Source organism: Pagrus pagrus (genome assembly GCF_965226575.1).
Source record: "Pagrus pagrus genome assembly, chromosome: 11".
Taxonomy (NCBI): Eukaryota; Metazoa; Chordata; class Actinopteri; order Spariformes; family Sparidae; genus Pagrus; species Pagrus pagrus.
The window spans coordinates 6,759,003-6,779,067 of NC_140195.1; the positions used below are offsets into that span (position 1 = coordinate 6,759,003).

Sequence of the window (20,065 nt, forward strand, 5' to 3'; positions counted from 1 at the left end):
TTTCAAAAAACATTTCCAGGATTCTTCTGCCGACCACTAGAGGGCCCGTGCCAGTGGAACAAACCACTAATACGTTCAGATTTGTACGCTACATTGACATTTCTACAATACACGCAATACACGCTATATCACGTTCACATTACATGTTTATGACCTGACTTTCATGTATGGAGGTAGAGGAAAAGGTGGTGGATATAAGTTAGCGAAAAGGCTGCAATCCTGTGTGGGTTTTGACATTTGTGTGAAACCAATGGATATTTTTGACAAGGGACCACAGCAACCTTGGGACAATTTCCAGGCGACAAAAAAATGATATTTCTGACGAGACCTCGATCATCTCCAGACCAAAGCAGGTATTTTAAACCAAGTGTTTTTTCGCGCCTAAACCTAACCATACCCTGAGCACAGCGTTTTCAAAACATATAATAGGCAACTAGAGCTAAAGAAAGCTGCAACATAAACAAATGTAAAGATTCAACATATCTGTGGTTTGTCTTCCCAGTCTGGCTGGTCTCACATTGTTGCACCTAAAGGGAGCGGAGAGGCAAAAACAGGTTTTCTTATGAGTCACTCCTTCTTTGTATGGCCAGGGAGTTAATTAATAATTTCCTGTGGGAGAAAGAATTAATCAAGCAGAGAGCCACATGTATTAAAAATGCAGTCCCTATAATCACATGTGCTCGCAGTTGGATTAAGACACAGTTGTAAGTTAACACTAAATCAAAGGCGGAGATGCTCTTATTTGTAGACGCCACACTGATATGAAACTGTAAGCCCCCTGTCACAGTCTGGAGCGCAGCACTTTATAAGCGGAGTCGTACACTACATGTGTTTTTCAGCAAAGCATGAAGCCTGAGTTACGGCACAAACACAACAGCAAATGTCAGGGGGGGAAAGAGCAGATTAATAATGACAGCAGCAGAGATTGTCATAACTGCAGGGACACTGAGCTGCAATAGCGTTGACATAGGCAATGAAACGGAGCTGTCAGGCTGAATTAAGCTCCTCTTGTGAGAAGTGTAATAAAGACAGCAGCGTGTAGGCCTTTCATCAGTCTTTCTTTTGTCTGCTTCAGTCGAGTGAAAGAGAGCGAGATTTTTTTTAAAAAGTTGTGAGATCTGGTAAAAAAAAAAAAACTGACAAAAGTACTTTGTGAGAAAAAAGATGGAGCGATTATTTTTAGCCACTAGCAGCTCTAGGGACGCCAATAATGTCCTGTCAGTCAGTCGGACTCTGGTCCAGACGTTCAACAAATATTTTATTGACTGCCGTGACATCTTGCACAGACGTCCCTGGTCTGCAGACAATAAACCCCTCTGACCTCTGTGTTCCTCTTGACTTTTCCTCTGGCACCATCATGAGGATGACATTTGTGATGTTGAGAGGAATGTCTCAACAACAACTGGATGTACTGCCTTTAAATTTAGTACAGGCATTATTTCAGCCACAGGATGAAAACTTTGGTTGTCTATTATTTTTTTTTTATCTAGCACAATTATCTGGTGTTATTACAGTTTGTCCAAAACGTATGATACTTGTGATACTGATGCTTCGGCTTGGCCAGTGAGCCAGAGACTTAATAACCAACCATCTTTCTTTTGAATCGTTGGATTGTTTCTCTATCGATCTGATATTAGTTTCAAAGAAAGCAGTATGTCACCGTTCTCATAAGAAATAGAGATCAATCCCAAAAAGTATTCCTCTGTTGTGGCTTAGGCCTCTTCTCTGTGTGTATCATACATATGTTACATATAAAATAATAAACATTTAAGTGATGAGTGCAGTGGAGAAACATCCCGCCCTCCTGGGACTCATAAAATCTGAATTTACAACACTTTCGACGGCCCTTTTGCTCCCTGAAATACGACAACATATAGTTAATCGATTCACGAGAACTCTCTGTGTGCATTTTTTATGACATTTTTGATTGCAGAGCAGGAAGTATTGATCACAGCCGACCATTTCAGTTCTGTACATGTAAAGATTTTCACCTGAGAGATTTCAAAAGCCATGGAAGGAAGGTTACATTAACTCTGTGAATTTTATGTTCATCAGGCAACAACAATACAGTAACACTGCAGAGTTTGTATGAATCCATTTTGAAGAAATTTACAAATTTCACCTCCCCAGTTCCCTGAGTTCCCCCCCCAGACACCTTAACAACCATTCACACCTGGGCTCACCTAGCCCTGGCAACCCACATAAACAAGTGGCCCTAACAACTCTGAAACTCAGAGCTCTGTAAGGACACTCCCACACAGGGTTTAAAACTCAGAACTACCATGACCTGGATCAATATGATTATTGATATTCGCACTTTTAACACAAAATACAATACAGACATCCAATTAAAGATATTTGCAAGAATTGCAACACCTGATTCATTGAACATTTTAAATAAAACTACAAAGTTGACAGACATTATCAAAAACAGAGCTTAAGGCAGTGGTGACACAATCAGTCAGATATATGGACAGTCAGGCTTCTACTTAACGGACCGTAAGGATGCATGCATGATCACTCTGTAACGATATTATCAGTCTGTTAGTCACCGAAATAATTATTCAGTGAGCGCGCCCGTATTTCTTTGCTTCACATCGTGCAGCAGCCACATTGCAAGCAGTACGACAGAATGAGAGAACATATGCAGAACATACACTTATCTAATCATCCCTGCATATTTAAACAACACATTTCTTATAAAGGTTTATTGATACCTCACACAGTTTGTTTTATCCAAGCGCTTTTAATGCAACATCTCAGACAATAATATTGACAGAACACCAAACATGCAGTGAGGCCTCAGAGAGGTTCAAAGTACACTGATAACCACTAATCAATATCAAAATGTTTGCCGTGACAAGACAGATGATGATGAAAGCTTTGCACATCAACTGAAGCATACGTTCACATGTGTGCTTTATCTCAAGGCAAGGTTTTATGCTACATCCTCATTTATACATTAGTCAGTATCTTTTGACCATGATCATTTGTGCCTGAGTTACATCAGATAGATTTTCATGAGCGATGGCGTTCGCTTAACGATGTGTCCACCACCAGCAAGCGAGTTTGACTGCGGGATCATTTGTGTTTACTTGCGTTACTCCTGCAGTGTTTATACGCCTTAAACAGTCAGATTTCTTCACTGTACATAAGCCGTTAACAAGTGTTTGCATTCAGGTCAGTCACTAAACTCAGCAAAGACTCTGGTTCCCTCTCTTCTTTTCCCCTCTCCTCTCTGTAACATTACATTCATGTAGTAAAGAACATTTTCCATCCAGCTCCAGTCGACAGTCAACATCACATTATGTAAACACTCAACAACGGTGCTGCAGTCAGGTTAGTTGATGGGAGTGAAGATAAATCCACTTTTTAATCCCAAAAGTTAAAAAGTGATCTTTGAGCTCTCCTCCTGGCAGAGTCTGATGTGACTCTGGATGTTTATTCCTCCAGAAGGTCTGGCTCTGCACCTGACTGTCAGGAAAAAATCTGATCAGAGAAGTGGTGGAAGAAGTAATCTGATGTATTTACTTCAAGGGGAGCGTTTTAATAAAAGCTTGTGGCTGCAGAGAGAGCTGCACAAGGTCTGATGTACTTCGTCAGGACTTCTTGTCAAGACCTTAAATATAACAGGTTAAATTAAGAAATTAAATGTTGAACTATTGTGTTAAAGACAGCAGTTGAATAAATTGAGTTTATTTCTGTAACTGGGTTCAAATATTCCTATATCAAAATATCCACATAGGTGTTTAAACAGAATCAGCCTTTAAAACAGCATTATTCAAGCGTTCACATGTAGGTTATTCTGAAGAGCAGAGAGGGTTTTACACAAACAAAGAGCTATTCATCTCCTGTAGCATGTGTGCAGCTACACACTCGTCTCGACCGTCACTTTAATCTACAGGATAAAAAGGCTCAGGCCGTCTCATAGCAACGTCCCCTTAACGTCCACATTGAAGGAGGTCTCTGATGCTAATAACCCCCTGATTCTAGATGACAGCATGAGAGGTATAGGAGAGGGTGGGAAAATTCAATACATCAAGAAATACAAATGCTGTTTCAGTGTATATTTTCATACGAATTTCCAGCCGTATGTGGCAACGAGATGAAGAGACTCCCTTTAGCATTCAAGCCTGGATGTTTGATGAAGAGTATCAGCACGTTGAGGCTGTTTTTACGATGCCTGCCATCAATAAATTCAAAGCAATAAATGGAGGATTTGCTATTCGAACACTCACATGGTAGTAGGCAGTGTGTTTATACTGAAAAATTCTTAAAAACACCAGAATTGTTACTAATATAACTAAGTACAGAGGCTGCGTCCAATACCAGTCCCTCGTTCAAGTCATTGTCATTTTGCATCATCGCTCTCAGGTTAAGAATCACACAACAGTGATTTTTACATCTATAAAATGGTGGATATTATTTCCTACAATAATCCAAAAAAATCTGATGTCGAGGGAACCAGTGCTTCAAAAATACATCCCCCCTGCAGCACTATATAGGTGCCGATGAAGGATTTTAATGTGATGTTATACTTGTTTTTGTTTTCTGCAAAAACCACGCCAGACACACATTGGAGATTTTTTTTATGAGTGCCTTAATAAATGTTTTCGAGGGTGTCTTTATCTTTGTGTTAGAGAGTACTGGAATAAAGTATCAGATGGACTAAAACCCGTCTCCTGCCTGCTGCTTTGTGTTTTAACAAAGTCTGCTCTCTGCATTGTCTAATATCAGGGAAGGAGCCTCTAGATCAGACAAATTAATTCGAGCATGGGAGGATTAATGCGCGAGAAATAATAAACAACCTCTTCAGGTAGCGTAATGAGCCGCACTCTGCTCGACAAGAGTTCACGACAGATACAGTAGATTAATTTATTCTCACAGAGGAGCAGCTCTTTGTGTTCTCTTTCATCAAAATGGACTGAAACATGTTATACAAGCTGTTACCGATCTGTAGCTGTTACTCACTACATGATTTATTCATGATCTTTTAGTTAAGGTCACAGTTGTGCAGCAGCTTTTTGAGGTTCATCTCTGATACACATCCAGAAGTATTTATCAAACGCTGATATCATAATGATCAGATTATGCTACATTTGGCGAGAACATTGTGTTTGAAGAAATGGTCTGTAAGTTATCAGAAATAATCTAAGATAAGAAATTAACATAAATATCCCAAAATAAAACTCTTTGATAATGTTCTCATCGATAAGGATCTAACTATCAAAACCTTGATTTAAAACTCAGCTTTTCAAAGAGACGCTGATCTATTATTCAGCGGTGGATGTTGTGGGTTTTTGGAGCAGAGATACCTTGCTTTAAGAACAGGATTTAAAAGTTGGCTCATGTAACAAACACAAACATCACGTTGAGGGGTTTTAATTTGGATAAACTACAAGGAAATCTGTAATATCAGTAGTGTCAGAAGTGTATGAGAGAGTGTGTAAAAGGAAGAATCACTAAATTATGAATATGGGCAGAGCTGAAGTGTTCATGGGGTCTGGCGTGGTGGAGGAGAAAGAACCGGCGCATGGTCTGCAGCCATCTTAAATACAAGTGTGCCAGGTGCTACAGGTGCTCCACATCTCCTCCGATGAGCCGAGATTACGCCCGGCCTACAGGAACACAACCTGACATGAGTGAAAAGAAACACACCCACTAAACCAGAGGACAAACCCACGTCTGTCACACTGTCACAGCATATTTTAAATCAAATTTTAATCAAGAACAACTCATGAAGAATGTGCTCATATGTATGTATATCTCCCAGTCTGTTCTCCAGTCATCATTATCTACTATTTAGTCCTCGAATCACAGTTATTCAGGAATTGCTCATTAACGATTCATTAATTATCAAGTTGTTCCTGATTCATTCATGACTCGCTCCTCAGTAACTACTCAGATTTTTGCGTACCTTATGGTTAAGTGTTGCAGAATCTTCTACCATTATTTACCTTTTACCCTCCTTCATTTAATCCATGTAGTACACACATAGTACAATGTAGTTATATGGTTGACAGAGGCTTTGTGCCCAAACAGAAGCTTGATAATAACAAGCTGTGACCTTTTACACTCTGCATGACCTCGCATGTATGCCAATTTTCTGCTCATGGACCATAACAATTGCAAACATAGCTGTCAGCCTCGTGCCTACACATCAGCGCAGCGGTTACATTTGTTTGGCCGTTAAAGCGCTGAATTTGCCCCGCGGTTATGTCCCAGCTTCAAAAACAGTGGAGAAAAAATGGGTTCACTGAGCATAAGGCCTGAGCTTTACTGTGTTTTGGGAATCTTGAACAATAAGAACTCTGAAAGCAATCTCTGCCGCCAGGGGTCTCTATCAAAATGAAAGACATTTGTTGAGTGTAGGGACGACTCGGCAGTGCAAACTTCTGAGAAAAGCAACTGGAGGAAAATAAATCCTTAATAGTCACTCTGAACAATGAAGTGTTGAACTCTTTCATGGAGGGGAACACTCTCAGACAACATCTTGCTGGTTATTTTCTGCAGAAGATTAAATAAATCAGTAATGTGACAAGTGACCTGTTTGGACGTGCCATTATGAAGCAGAGCATGCTGCCAAACAAAAGGACACGATGAGCCAAACTGCCACTACTTGTCAAAGTTGTTGTTTTAAAAGAAGTTATGTCTCAGAAGAAAGTGTTTGCATTACTTTAAATCATGTCTTAAGTGTCAACAGAGAAAGGCGTTGTGAGACCGAAGGCATAAATCTTTGTTAACCTTCCAGGATTTAGACGCACAATGTGTTATTTCTGCCAAACAGGAGACGTTTGCTGTGTTTTGAGAGGAGAGAGTCAGGCGTCAACGTCTTGTCGTTTTGACATTTTAATGCAGAATTTGTACATTTTATATCTTCAGAGTACCTAATTATTAAAGTAACCTGACGTCCTAAAGTCTTGTGAAAAGTCTAATCTTGTATAAAATGACGGAGGAAGTCATGGCGAATGATTGTCAGCAGGCACAAACTGCATTCTTCTTGATGTCAGAACAAAACCAGCACCCTCCTTCAAAAATAGTGCATTATTGATCCACGTTCTAAGAGCTGAAAAGCAGAAATATAAATGTCAGCTGTGCAGAGAGCCACCAGAAGCTGTTTTTCAGCTGTAGGTCCGTCTGTATTTCTTCCTCTATTGATTCCTCTCTGCAGACCTTCCCGACGTCTCTTTCATCATAAAACTCCTTATATGGAATTTTTCAGCACTATACAGCCTGCACAATGTCCAGAGGGTCTTGATTGCTTTACATTTTATCGACGTGACAGAGAATATGGCTACCTTATTAGAAAACAGGTTTGATTATCGACAGTAACCTCACTTTTTATGTGCTGTGGCATGTCGGTGAAGCCACATTTAGCACCTACAACTGTTTCACATCGTCTCAGCGGTGCATATGTTTTGCTAATTGTTGTTATTCTGACTTTTATTTCTGTTAGTTGCATGCTCAGGTGTTGTCTTGCAGCAGAAAACTGTGAGAACAATGACACAAAAGTCTGATATGTTCAAACATGACAAAAAGGTGGGGAAAAAAAGAGAATGTATATATTTTTATTAGGGTTGTAAAAGGATTCGTTAATCCCGCAGTCCACAAGACACGACAAGCATGTTCACAAAATATCTAAGACTCAAACAGAATAGATAAATATATTGAACACAGTGTGAAAGGGATTCATATATGAGCCGTCGAGAGCTGGATATGTTGAGTAATGTGGCTGACAGGACAAGACGACAGCAATAAGAAGAGGGAGACGGCAAACTTTTAACATCACAATATTTTTCACATAATGCACGTCCCCGCTGGCAAAAAAAAAAAAAAAAGACAACTTAATCCTCTTTCTCTGGCTAATGTTTTGAATTGAATCTGATTTGTTTGTTATCAGAGCTTCAATTGTTTTTAACCTCCTGCCTCTCGGTTTGGCCGACTGGAATGCTAATGATACAAACTGCCCACACACAGACTCAGATATTATCTCAGTGGACGGGCTGAGAGATTGTTTTGTTGTTTTCTTTGGTGAGTAGCCGCAGAAAAATACAGCGACAAACTCAAAGAGTTAAAGAGGAGGTAGATGGTGTGTGAAGAAAACACTTCAAAAACGCCCACACAGGTGTTTTCAATAACTTCAGTGGCTAATTAATCTAGTCAGGTTGAAATGGAGCTGTTCAAGGAATTACATTATGTCACCCAATAACAATCGTGATGTGAATGGTCCAACAGATGTGACGAATCTAACAAAAGATTGAGAGAGCCGTCAGTCGAGCTCAGTCTGAACATGCTGCACGGGTCTGATAACATGACAACATGAGTGAAAACACCTGTGTAGGTGGACCTCAGCTGTGTAGAGACTTTAAACTCTTAAATAGCTTAAGTTATGAAAAACAACCCAATTTATTGTACTTAAAAAAAAAGTCTGTAGATTTTTCTTTGTTCCTCAGGGCTACGTTAAATACTAAGCTAATGTCAGCAGCTCAGCTTAGAATGAATACTGGAAATATTTTAATTAATCCAATTGCTAAATTAACATATTATAACTTACAAAAATGAACGAGCAAAACTTTGGAAAAAGCCAGGCCAGTTGGTCCCGTGTTTCCAGTTTCTGTGACAAGCTAAGCTAAGCTAAAAAACTGCTAGCTTTATATATTAACCCCACGCACATGAGAGTGGTATTGATCTTCTCCTCTAACTCTGAGCAAGAAAGTGAAGAAAAAACACACCTGATTCAAGTGAATGGGTCGTCAGCATCGCTTCATGACGAGCTGATCATTTGGATCAGGTGTGTCGGAGCAGAGAAACATCTATAACATGCAGGTCAGCGTTCCCCAAGGGCCAGGAATGAATTAACCCAGTTGACGCTGTTTTTATAGCTGCACCATTCAAAAAATTGATTCAGAAAGTCAGTTTTCACTTTTTACGCCTGGAAACGATTTTGGAAACCAACTGTTGAGGAGACATATCACTCTGACACCACACACCTCAACCATTTTCATCAGTGTGCTGCCAAAAAGCTTCTACTGTTATTTACATTTTTTATTACTAATTCATATTTTATGAAAGGCAGCTTAGTTTGCCCTCAGAAGAAATATTGTTATGTTCGCTTTGATGAAATACCAAAAAACAATGTAAGTTGCAGGTACACGTTGTGATGCATTGAATGGCCACAGTCAGACACAAACACCTGCAGAGTTAAAAGTGGCTGCTGCTGTTGTTGTCTGTAGGTAAGTGGTGGGGAAAAAAGTAGAAAACTGGACTGTGTGTTCATAAGTGCTGTTGAAGAGTGTTACATCTGAGGGTACAGAACACTCCAGCCTGAACACGTGAAAAACACAAGTGCACTTGTCATCAAGAAAAACATTAGTCTTTTGATTTCACTCGGTCATTGTAGCGCATATCCAGTACAGCAGCGCTGCAACATGTCACTTTAAATGTCTGTCTTTCACAGATTTTCTTACTTTGTGTTTGTTATGTGCACTTAAATGGTGAGTGCAATACTTATAAAAACATTTTTGAAGAGCCACTCACATTATGATGCCATTAAAGCCCACTAAGCAGAGTGAAGTACACTAAAACCCGGTCTCACATCCTGTATTTACAACACATTTACAACACTGACGCTAAAGTAACACAACCACCACACGACAAAAAGAAAAAAAACATGCTACAGCAAAAAACTAAAAGTTTCTACAGATATCAGCGTGAGTAAATATGTTTGGTGGACATAACTGGTTTTCACAAATGATTTATCATACACGCACAGTCTGTCCTAATGAACCCAACAAACTCACCAAAGCCTTTATTAAGAAATACTGAAAGTGCTTGCGTCATCATCGGTTTCGTTGAGCTTCTTGCTGGTTTGGGCGCTCACCTCCTCCTGTTCTGTGATCTGCTCGTTGCTCTCGTGGGATGAATCTTTGATCACGCTGTAATACATCGGCACGGTGTATTCTGCCGCCTTCTCCTTGTGCCGCCAGTTGCACTTGCAGAGCTTTTTGAACGCGACGCGAAACTTCTGAGACATGAGGTTGTAAATGATGGGGTTGATGGCACTGTTGGTGTAGATGCACATCCGGCAGAAGAGGAGGAACCAGGTGTTGTGGTACGGCGGGTCGATGAAGGAGTTGACCACCACCAGGGTTCGGTAAGGCATCCAGAGCAAGGCGAAGAGGACGACCACCACAGCTAGCATCTTTGTTATCTGTTGATTCAGAGAATAGACGAGACTTAATTATGTGACAACAATGAAGGAGAAGACCACTTATAATTATCTTAACAGGCACAATATGACTCCTGTCAATGTTGTAGATGTCTAAGAAGAGTCTACAGCTATGCTAACGGTCCTGTAACGTCTTACCATGCAAAAGCTGTGCTAAATGCTAGCCTAAGTATGCTAACATGCTCATAATGCAGCCTGTCCTCACAAGAAAAACAACACTGTTTGATTGTTCAGATTTTTTCCGGTACCTGTTTCCTTGCAGAGACGGCACCCTTGTTGGCCTTGTTGGTGCTGTTGGAGTGACCCTGGTGGACCGACCCTCCTCCCTCTCTGTCGCTCAGATGCGAGGGCAGAGGGCTCATGAACAAAATCCTGGCGATGAGCCCGTACAGCACGGTGGCCACAGTGAGGGGGATCACATAGAACAAAGTAAAGTCAAGGAAGTAGATCGGCATGTAGAGGCTTCGGGAGACGCGGTAGCCACAAGTGACCACCACTCCGTTGGTGTAGACGGTTTCATTTGTGTCCACTAAGAAGAACCACATAATGCAGTAAAGTGAGGTAAAGATCCAGACACCGGCTATGATCCTCTTGGCCCGGGAAACGGTGCATATGAACTGAGCCTTTATGGAGTGACAAATAGCAATGTATCGTTCGATGGTGAAGGCTGTGATGGAGCAGGACGACACGTTGATGCCCAGATACTGAAGATAAGTTATACACAAGCATCCTGTGTATCCGTATATCCAGAAAGCTACGACGTCAGAGATGTTAGGCAGCCCTGCAGCAAGGAGCACAATGAGGTCTGCTGCAGCCAGACTGACGAGGTAACAGTTAGTCGGGGTCACCATGTGTTTAGTGCGCAGTACAACCAGCACCACCATGATATTCCCAGCAATCCCAACTACACAGATGAGCATTGTCAAAAATATTGTTATGACCTGCTCCTCAAGAGGGTTCAGAGGCATTTCTGTCAGATTTACAACCCGAGCGACATCCTGAAAGAGGGTTGTGTTGTTCTCCATTGTGTTCAAGTCCTGCGGCCTCAACTCAGTTGATCTCCAGGGGCACGTATAAATCCTAAAAGAGAGAGGCACAAACAAGCAATAGATTATATTTCACGCTTTAAAAAGGCGAGACACTCCCAAGCATTGTTAATATTTTCTTCAGACTCTGTAGGCCACTATCGTCGGTAAAAAAAATGAATATACATTACCTGCTCAGCACCAAACAGCAGATACACTAGTGACTATTGCTGGTGAACATAGTGGAGCATTTAGCAGTTAAAAAGTTTCCTTCAACACAAACAAAGTTAAAAGATGGAGAATATTGGATTCATAAGTAGTCCATTAACACTAAAAATTAATGAAAATGTTCTTTTTATTTCAACTTCTGGGTGTGTTCATGAGCAAGTGTTCACCATATAAACTTAAAAGGACCTATGACAATGTTGTGTTCATAATTTGTCTCCGCTGCCCCCAAGTGGCCCAAAAATGTAGATATTACAGGTTAGATATACTTGTGCAGTGTCCTTTGGAAAAGGCGAACAGGCTGATTTCTTGGCCTCCGACAGATTTCTCAAGACTCACTCACCCAAACAGCTTCGACTCTGCACCACAGCAACACACCCACCAGCTGTAACTACAGTCTGTAACATTAGTTGGCCTTTAATTTAAACACGTTATGGTGTAACATTAGGCTACATCGCCATAACGTCCGTCAGTGGTGCCGGAAATTTCTTTTAACATGGTGGTGATGGTGAAAAACAAAAAAATAATAGATTACAGAGTAAGTGACGATTAATAACAGAAACATGCTCTGTTGATGATCCTTATAGGGCACAAAATGAGGATGGGGACAAAAAAGTCTCCCAGATGCTTTTGCTTCAAGTGTTAAGTGTAAATAACCATCATTAATAAATGTTAAATTTATAGTTAATTAAACTTTATTTCATAGTTATTTTAAAAAACAATGAAATATTGTAGTGTTATAAACATCAGTTGCTTGATAAGTGGTTTATGAAGCATTGCATAGTTTGTTAACAGTGAAACAACTATTAACTAAAGGTTAATTAACTCTAAATGTACCATTTATTAATGACGGTCATTATTAAGAGTTACCAGCAGTTGTACTGTTGTGATGAGCTTTTTTTTTTTTAAATCTGCAGTTCTTACATCCACCGCACTGTTGGGTGTCCGTCTAAAACACTCCCACACGTCAGATGATCGTGGGCGAGGTGTTTAAGTTACAGTTTATCCATTTTCTGACTGGGTGCAGCCATCTTTACTCTTGAAAGCAACGATTTGATTGGGCGAGTAGCATCACGGGGGATTTACAACGCATGGAGGTGGTTCATCAGTTTCACGTCGCGAAGGCTGGAAAAGCTGTGTAGGTTGAAATACAAACTATTTTTTAAGTTGAATAATTCTCAATAATTCATCAGTTAAAAGTCATCTGAACATAACTCAAAAACTCGATACACACACATTTTTTTTGCAGTTATCCCTCAAATGTGGTTATCAAACACGTCTGATCTGTAACGGATGAAGGATATTTTACAGTTTTACAATGAACCTTGTTGTCTAAAGTGACAGCAGCGCACTGAAACAAGGACTACATTATAATCGCTATGAAAAGGCTTTTATATCGGTGCATATCGGACAACATACCGGTATATCTGTTGCTAGCCAATATCGGCCGACTGATATATTGATCGGGCTCTGATTCATACAAACAGATTCTTTAAAAAAACAGTTTTCACCAAAACCAAAAACATGCAGATTAGAAGTGGAATCAGAAATATCCAACTTTTAAGAAAAGATAAAGTTATGAATATTTCCAGCTACTCTCAATTTTGAAATACAGAAAATAAGCATTCTTAATAAAGGCCAAGAGAAGACTGAAATATAAATGTAGTGTGAGTAATAATAAAAACCTCTCTCCTGCTCTACAAGAAAAGTCAGACCCTCCCTACAGCAAAAAGAAATGCATCACCCTCCCCCTTCTTACCTCCTGCTAAACATCTTTTTGCAGAGGACACGAGGCAGAAATGCACTGTTAAATCATGCAGAGTTCATTGAGGTTAAGGAAATAAAAGTATGGGAGAGTTAGTAAATAAAACAAATATTTTTAACAGAAGAAAAATGTGACTCTTACCATCATTTTCAAAAGGCAGCGCTCAGGTGCACACAAACACAGATGACTGCTGAGTTCTCCTCCTGAGCCGCTCCAGCCGTCCACATACGCCTCTCTCTCTCCCGTTCGCTCTGCCTCCCTATTCTCCCGGTGCAACCCTCCCTCTCTACAACATCACATATCATTATATCCACACGGCAACACACTGCCTCGTACAGCCACCAACTTAAAAATCAATTCCACCTCCCACCTCCTCGGCTCGGAGTGTCAGGTCAACTACTGTGGCCGTGGCTGTACAGCCAAAAACCCTGCAATTATTCAAAGAACAGAGGAGGTGGCCTGCAATTCAACACATTGACACAGCTGTGATTGGTCACTGAAATGAAATGGCAGTAATTATTAAGCAGACCTTTTTTTGGCACTAGCTGATGATTTAATGAACTCTTCATCTTGCCTGAAAGGGCAAATTAACAACTTTGAATTCTCAAAGGTTTTGCACAAATTCGGGACTCTCGTTTATTTTCTTTTGAAAACCCGAGCAAACATCATAATATTAAGATTCCTGATAGTCCCTCTTCCGGCTCCCAATAGCTGAAAACATTTAGTGACATTGAATTATGTTTCTCAAAGCTCTGAGAACATATTCTCGAAGAAACACTTAGAGGCTTTGTGAAGCTCTTTCAACCTCTATCTGTCTGTGTGAATGCTAATGCAAGACAGATGCTCGCATTTTCATAGAAGAATAGTTTCAGTGGCAGAACGTCCTGTCCACCGGGCCTCCTCTAATGACTAGATAACAGCTTCACAGAGAGAAGAGAAATCCTGCAAAGCAGTTTTTTGTCCAGGTAATTACCTGACTGAAATGTTGCGAGCTAAGACGTCTGTGCTACACTGTGTTTGAGCAAATATTGTAATTAGTGTGTGCTTCCTGCCTGCTGGTGGGCTGCTTGTGACAAACTCCAGCTGTTCATCCAAAATTTGTACAAACACACAGACATTTAATGTCTTTTTTTTAACAAAAGAAACGTTTTCAAAGGTAACAAACATGCCAGGCTGAATTGTTGGTAATAAAATAAAAGATATCAGGAATATTAAAGGCCTGAGCACCAACTGGAAACTGCTGGAGTTATTTTTCCTTTCTATTCTAAAGTAAATCACATTTTGTCGAAGCTATGATGCTCAGAAACTCATGAAACCTTGCACACGCCTTGAACACGTCTATAAAATAAAGTGTCTGGTGCCCATGACCTAAACCCAACAGGAAGTCAGCCATTTTGAATGGTGTTGTACTTTAACGAACTCCTCCTAAACATTTTACCCAATCAACCTTTAATTTTGTCAGTCTAATCTCAACATGTTTGCGATGACAAGTTATCAAAAGCATGATTTTTTGTTGAACAGCGTGCACGTGGTGGCACAGAAAATTTCGATGTTTCAGCTTTAAACAAGGAACCTAAAAAGGAAGATATGTTACACTTCAAAGTTAAAGACTGCTTCCTTTTACTACCGACACGTTGTTCGTCCCTTGACTTTGTTCGCAACATAATTGCAGTCTTATCAGTGATATTTGGTCAGTCCTGCCCTGTTTGGTCACAATATTATTAGCCAATCATTAGGGGAAATGCATTAGGTCTCCCATAGACTTCAATACAGCTGACACCACAGTCTGGCACCAAAGTGAGATTCAGTGACGTAATGACCTTTCCCTCTTTTTTAGGTTCCTTGCCATGAAACATTAAGTTGCTATCTGCCCCAAACTTCATGTTTATATGTGCAATACTCTGTCATTGTCACAGCGCCATCTACTGGCCACAGGAAGTAAACCTTTGGTCACAATCATCGCTGAACATGAAACACATGAACATGAAACTTTCACGGTGTGGTCTACCCTTGTCGTACTTCAAGATAATGTTTAAATACTGTCTGCTCTCTAGCGCCACATAGTGAACACAGTAAGTTACCATGGACTTCTTTACATCAAAAGTCAGAGCTGCGTCGGCGGTGACTTTTCCATGATGAGGCCGCGGCTGGGGTGCGAGGGCCCGTTCAACATTGCTTTCAGCTTTAATTCTATCTGAGTCCTGATTTTTAATATTTGACTCAGTGTAAATTATATAAATTCAGAGTGTGAACAATCTGACACAGAATAAATCCAGTCAAGTGTAGAATAAGTTGATGTTTCCAGCCTGAATGCGACTAAAAAAAGAGTTTAATTTACATTTTCACAATAATCATTCGTCCAGTTCACTGCATTTCTAACGAGAACAGGCTCAGATAGAGCCGTCACACCCATAGTGAGCAACACACTGATGTCAGAATTCATAGTAACAAACACTACATGAATAATTCATAATTTCTGGACCCACGGCAGTGTATCATCTTTACACAAGCTGCTGATTTTTGAGCGAAACGTAAAGTGGACAAAGAGTCAGGATTAAAAATAGATAAAGAGGTATTCTATTATTATTCTGGGATGATGTCTTAAAATAAACTCCCAAAGCCTCACTGGAGTTTTAAGCAAGGAGCATACTGATGAAATGGAAAGAGGAGAGGATCTGATTAAAATAGGCCGGTGAATTAATAGACGTACACATGAAAAAGTACTCATTTAATCTATTTAAGATATCTAGGTCAATGAAATATTCAAAATATTTTTAAAAATCAAGCTATTGCTGTTCATTTCCTGTTTAAGGGGCACTGTGTAACTCTCTGTTCTCATCTGTCCAAAGCACCATAGTGGCATCTAGTGGGGCTGGAGGTAAAAAACAAAACAATAACACAATTCATTCTGATCCACATGAGAGGGGAAACAGCACTGCACACATAGTACCAGAAAAGCATAAAGTAAGACATGACCTTTATTTAAAAACCTGTGTGGATGCAGAGCAGAAGTGTTGGTGCATCTTTAAAAACCACATCCTTAGAGACCCCTCGAGTGGTGGTACGCTTACAGAGGAAAACGTTTGACGGTTACTCACACACAGGATGCCACGCTCAGCTTAAATTTTGCGAAAACTGAAACTCAGTTTGAGAGTTTACAGTCACGCTAGCAGCTCTGGAGGGGTGCAGAGAGGCACAGCACTGCTTTGAGTGCTTTAAATGCTGACATCAGCGCACTCAGATTTTTGAACTTGTTCACCATCTTAGTTGCAGGATTACAAACGTTTGTTGATTAGCACTGAACACAAAGTACAACTGTTATTGATGGAAGAATCGTGTTTTTTGTTACCTTAGAATAAGCCCTTTATGTCTACAGAGTAGGCAGGGGCTCCTCTCATTTCTCTGTTTTGTGTCTCCTCTGTCCTCCTGCCTCCTAAAATGCTTTAAGATACGGTAATGAAGCCTCGACTCCTCGCTCCTCGCATCTCTTCTTTGCCTCTTCCCCTTGGATCTCATGGGAGGGACTACGACACGAGGAGAGGAGGTTAGGAAACTAGTCGAGGAGGCAAAAACTGAAAAATAAGGAGAGGGGCAAGTCCTCTTCTGTGTGCTGTAGTGTGCCTGCAGGGGAGTGTGAGATGAGGGATGATCAGTTGGTTGCTGAAGATCTGCTAGATGCTGATAATTCCTACACATTGGTGTCGGATAAAGACATTCAGACCCGATGACGGCACTAGATGAAAAGCTAAGATATCAACAAAGTTATTGCAATTCATCCTGAGGGGAACATGAATGTTTGCTCCAAATTAAAGGGCGATTCATCAGTTGCTTGTTGATACGTTTCACTCAAAACCGCTAATGTCATTTTTGGTGCTAGAGGTAAAGTCAGGGGATCATGAGAGCCAGAAACTGCTCGTGCACAAAGATGTTGAGATTTCACTTGACAAGTAATAACTTTGGCCTGCTGGTGGCGCTAGATGACAAGTCAGGATATCAACAAAGTCATGAGGATTCATAATCTCGGCCCCCTTGAACATGTGCAGTCACAGTTCAGCCATTGGAAACCTCCACTGAGATCGTCTCCTTCTCCTCTTTTTTAGTCAGCTTCACTTGTATTTTCCTCATCAGGTAAGCCGTCCTCCTCTCCTCCTGCTCTCTGAAAAAGGATGCAGAGATTTTCCTGCGCAGCCGTCTGGCGTAAACCTCGAGGAACACCAGAGAGTAGCTCATCAGCCAGAGACATCCCAGCAGGAGTGTGACTCCCGGGTTCGGAGCGGAAGTTGTCACATCGCAGAGGGACGGCTCGGGGTTGAAGGTCCACTTGTAATCCCTGTGGAAGTTCGTGAGCTCGTGCGTGACACAGAAACTCGGGATGATACAAGAAGCAGAGAGGAACCCCTGAACCTATCAGGAGATTAGCAAAGAAGAGAAAATACATCAAAATACTGCAGGAACCCTAAAAGGAGCTGTGCTGGTAAGCTGGTGTGCTGTCTTACCTTGTAATTGATGCTTATGCTGGCAGATGTCGGTGGAAAATCCAGTAACCTAGGCACAATCAGCTGAACTACATGATACACAACGTGATCCAAAGCGACTATTAATGTAATTGCTATGAAATATAATGTCACCACAACTAGCGCGATGAAACAGGAGGTACATTCGTCGCTTGTTATTTTGCAGCTTGTTTGACAACTTTTATTTTTAGCTGTCCTGTCGCCGCCGGCTTGAGTCGCTTTCTGCCGGAGCTCTTTGGAGATGTAGCCGTTATCAAACTGAACTGATGTCAGGTAAGATTTCAAGTAGCGGGCAGACTCGAAGATTAGCAAAGCAACAAAAACGGCAGCAAGGATCCGGTTCGACAGCAGTTTGTAGTCTCTGAGCAGGTTCCTGGCGTGTGAGAAGTGGCCCTCTATCTGCCCAATCATCTTAGCAAACCTGCTTTTGACTTCTGACACATCAACGTGTGTGAAATGACTTAAGTTCCTCAAGTTATTGACGATGCTCAAGTTTTCCCTTTTCACTTTCATGGCTTCTTTAAAAAGGTCTGTCTTTGCTTTATTCAAAGGCTCAGATGAGTTTAACAAGGTCCTTGTAAAACCCTCGGCGGTGCACTTCAGGATGCGTGCGACCGCCTCGACGTTCACCGTGATGTTCGGGACGACGTTCAGAAGTAAAATCATGACGGAGGCCGAGATGAGAAGCTTACGCCCCTGTTTGGTGCAGACGGTGGGGAGAGTCATGGTCAGCACACAGCGCAGAGGGTGACACAGGAACGACACCAGAAACATGGCCACGCTGTAGATGCAGGTGGTCTGGATGGACGCCTCATGATTGTATTTCAGAGTGTTGGACAACCAGTGATAAAGCAGGCCACCAGTGATGACGGCGAGCGTGAAACAGAGAGACAGCAGAGTCAGGATGTCTCTGCCAGCAGGTGTCGGTACAGAGTAAACATCCCAGAGATGAAGCAGGACAGATTTTACAGCCTGCCTGTAAGACCCTGTTCTGCTCCTGAGGAGGAAAACACAACAGTTAGAGAGATGTGTCTATTTGCTTTCTTTGCTTTTTTCGTGTGTCTGTTAAAGGTGCACTACGTAGTTTTTAAAGATATTTTAATCAGAAGAGCGAATCTCCACTGGCTGATCTTTTACGCCACAACAAATTAAATAAACAAACTCTCTTTGTTTTCATGACTGAATAAACAAAATGAACTTAAAGGACGACACAATTTCATACAGTTTTACTTTGCTTATATGTGGCGGACCCTGCCACTTTTCTACCTTCAAACAGCGTTCTGGACCTTATTTTCCTCTGAGAACAGCTGGTTTTGTTCAGTGATGGAAAAGATAATTATTTCTGAGTTTGTGTTATTACCTCATTAATATTATAAATATTAAAATATTAAAAAGCTACATCAGCCAGCAGACAGTTGGCAGTTGTTCTACTTCAGTTTTGTGTGGATTGAAGGTGTAATTTGTAAAATATGGCCAGCATTTGAGGGTAGATCCAAAAATATAGGGGAACTGTATTAACCGACAACTGCTTCTCTTTGCTTGATGTCCTTGCTAGCTACCATTAGCCACATTAACTCACAGCTCAGTTAGCCATGGAGCCAATAGCCCCAGAATTTGCCTGGACCGGGACCTCCATGCAACCCCACACTCAACTAAACCTGAGAGTGAACAAAGCTGAGCACCGAACTGGGGCTGAACACAGCATTCTGGCCATACCTTAAACAAACAAGGTATGACATATTCACTAATTAGTGAGCTTCATGGGTGCTGGCATGTGAATTTTTCTTCGCTTTGGACAGAACCAGGCTAGCTGTTTTCCACCTGTTTCTTATTTCCTGGCAAAATACTGCAACTGACAAGACTATTGTCCAGAATGGGCTCAACCTACAACTATTGTAAGACGATCACAGATTAAGAGTAAAAGAAATATGATCATAAATAATATAGTGTTAAATAGCCATTAGATAGATAGATAGATAGATAGATAGATAGATAGATAGAAATTCAACTTATTTGTAACCTCCTTCAAGAATCAAAATGATTAAAAATACAATTTCTTACCTGAGAGGCGTAATAGGATTCACTGTGATGAACTTCATTCTGTCTGTGTCAATATGAGCTTGAGGAAAAAACAGGACTGGGAAGCGCTGGAGGACTGTGAGGATTAAAAGAGGAACTTCTCTGAACAGTCACTGTCATGTTGTGGTTCGCCTACCATAAGTTCTCACGAGGGAATAAGAAGACCGTAAACCAAACATGACACAAAATCATATGGAGGGCATGATGTAATTACACACACACACACACA

The 20,065-nt window shown here is 40.9% G+C and overlaps 2 protein-coding genes across 2 annotated transcripts; both read right to left on the reverse strand.

Annotated features, from left to right (window-relative positions):
* Nucleotides 1–9,549: 9,549 nt before the first annotated feature.
* LOC311265021 (thyrotropin-releasing hormone receptor-like) lies at nt 9,550–13,444 on the reverse strand. The gene is made up of 3 exons (XM_084366302.1): nt 13,385–13,444; nt 10,477–11,308; nt 9,550–10,210 (listed from the first exon to the last, which is right to left on the reverse strand). The coding sequence occupies exons 2-3, from the start codon at nt 11,251–11,253 to the stop codon at nt 9,812–9,814; spliced, it is 1,176 nt and encodes a 391-aa protein (XP_084222428.1). The 5' UTR covers nt 11,254–11,308; nt 13,385–13,444; the 3' UTR covers nt 9,550–9,811.
* A 2,366-nt stretch (nt 13,445–15,810) lies between these two features.
* ocstamp (osteoclast stimulatory transmembrane protein) lies at nt 15,811–19,856 on the reverse strand (the record flags this gene model as incomplete). The annotated part of the gene is made up of 4 exons (XM_084365821.1): nt 15,811–17,647; nt 17,740–18,789; nt 19,416–19,473; nt 19,819–19,856. 4 exons carry the CDS (start codon nt 19,854–19,856, stop codon nt 17,294–17,296), a joined length of 1,500 nt encoding a protein of 499 aa, XP_084221947.1. The 3' UTR covers nt 15,811–17,293.
* Between the last annotated feature and the right edge of the window lie 209 nt (nt 19,857–20,065).

What these genes read in the sequence shown, in the direction of transcription:
- LOC311265021 (XM_084366302.1), bottom strand. Translation starts at nt 11,253, where the DNA reads ATGGAGAACAACACAACCCTCTTTCAGGATGTCGCTCGGGTTGTAAAT. An exon ending in CCGTCTCTGCAAGGAAACAG is followed by an intron (nt 10,211 to 10,476) that starts GTACCGGAAAAA and finishes CTGAATCAACAG; the next exon opens with ATAACAAAGATGCTAGCTGT.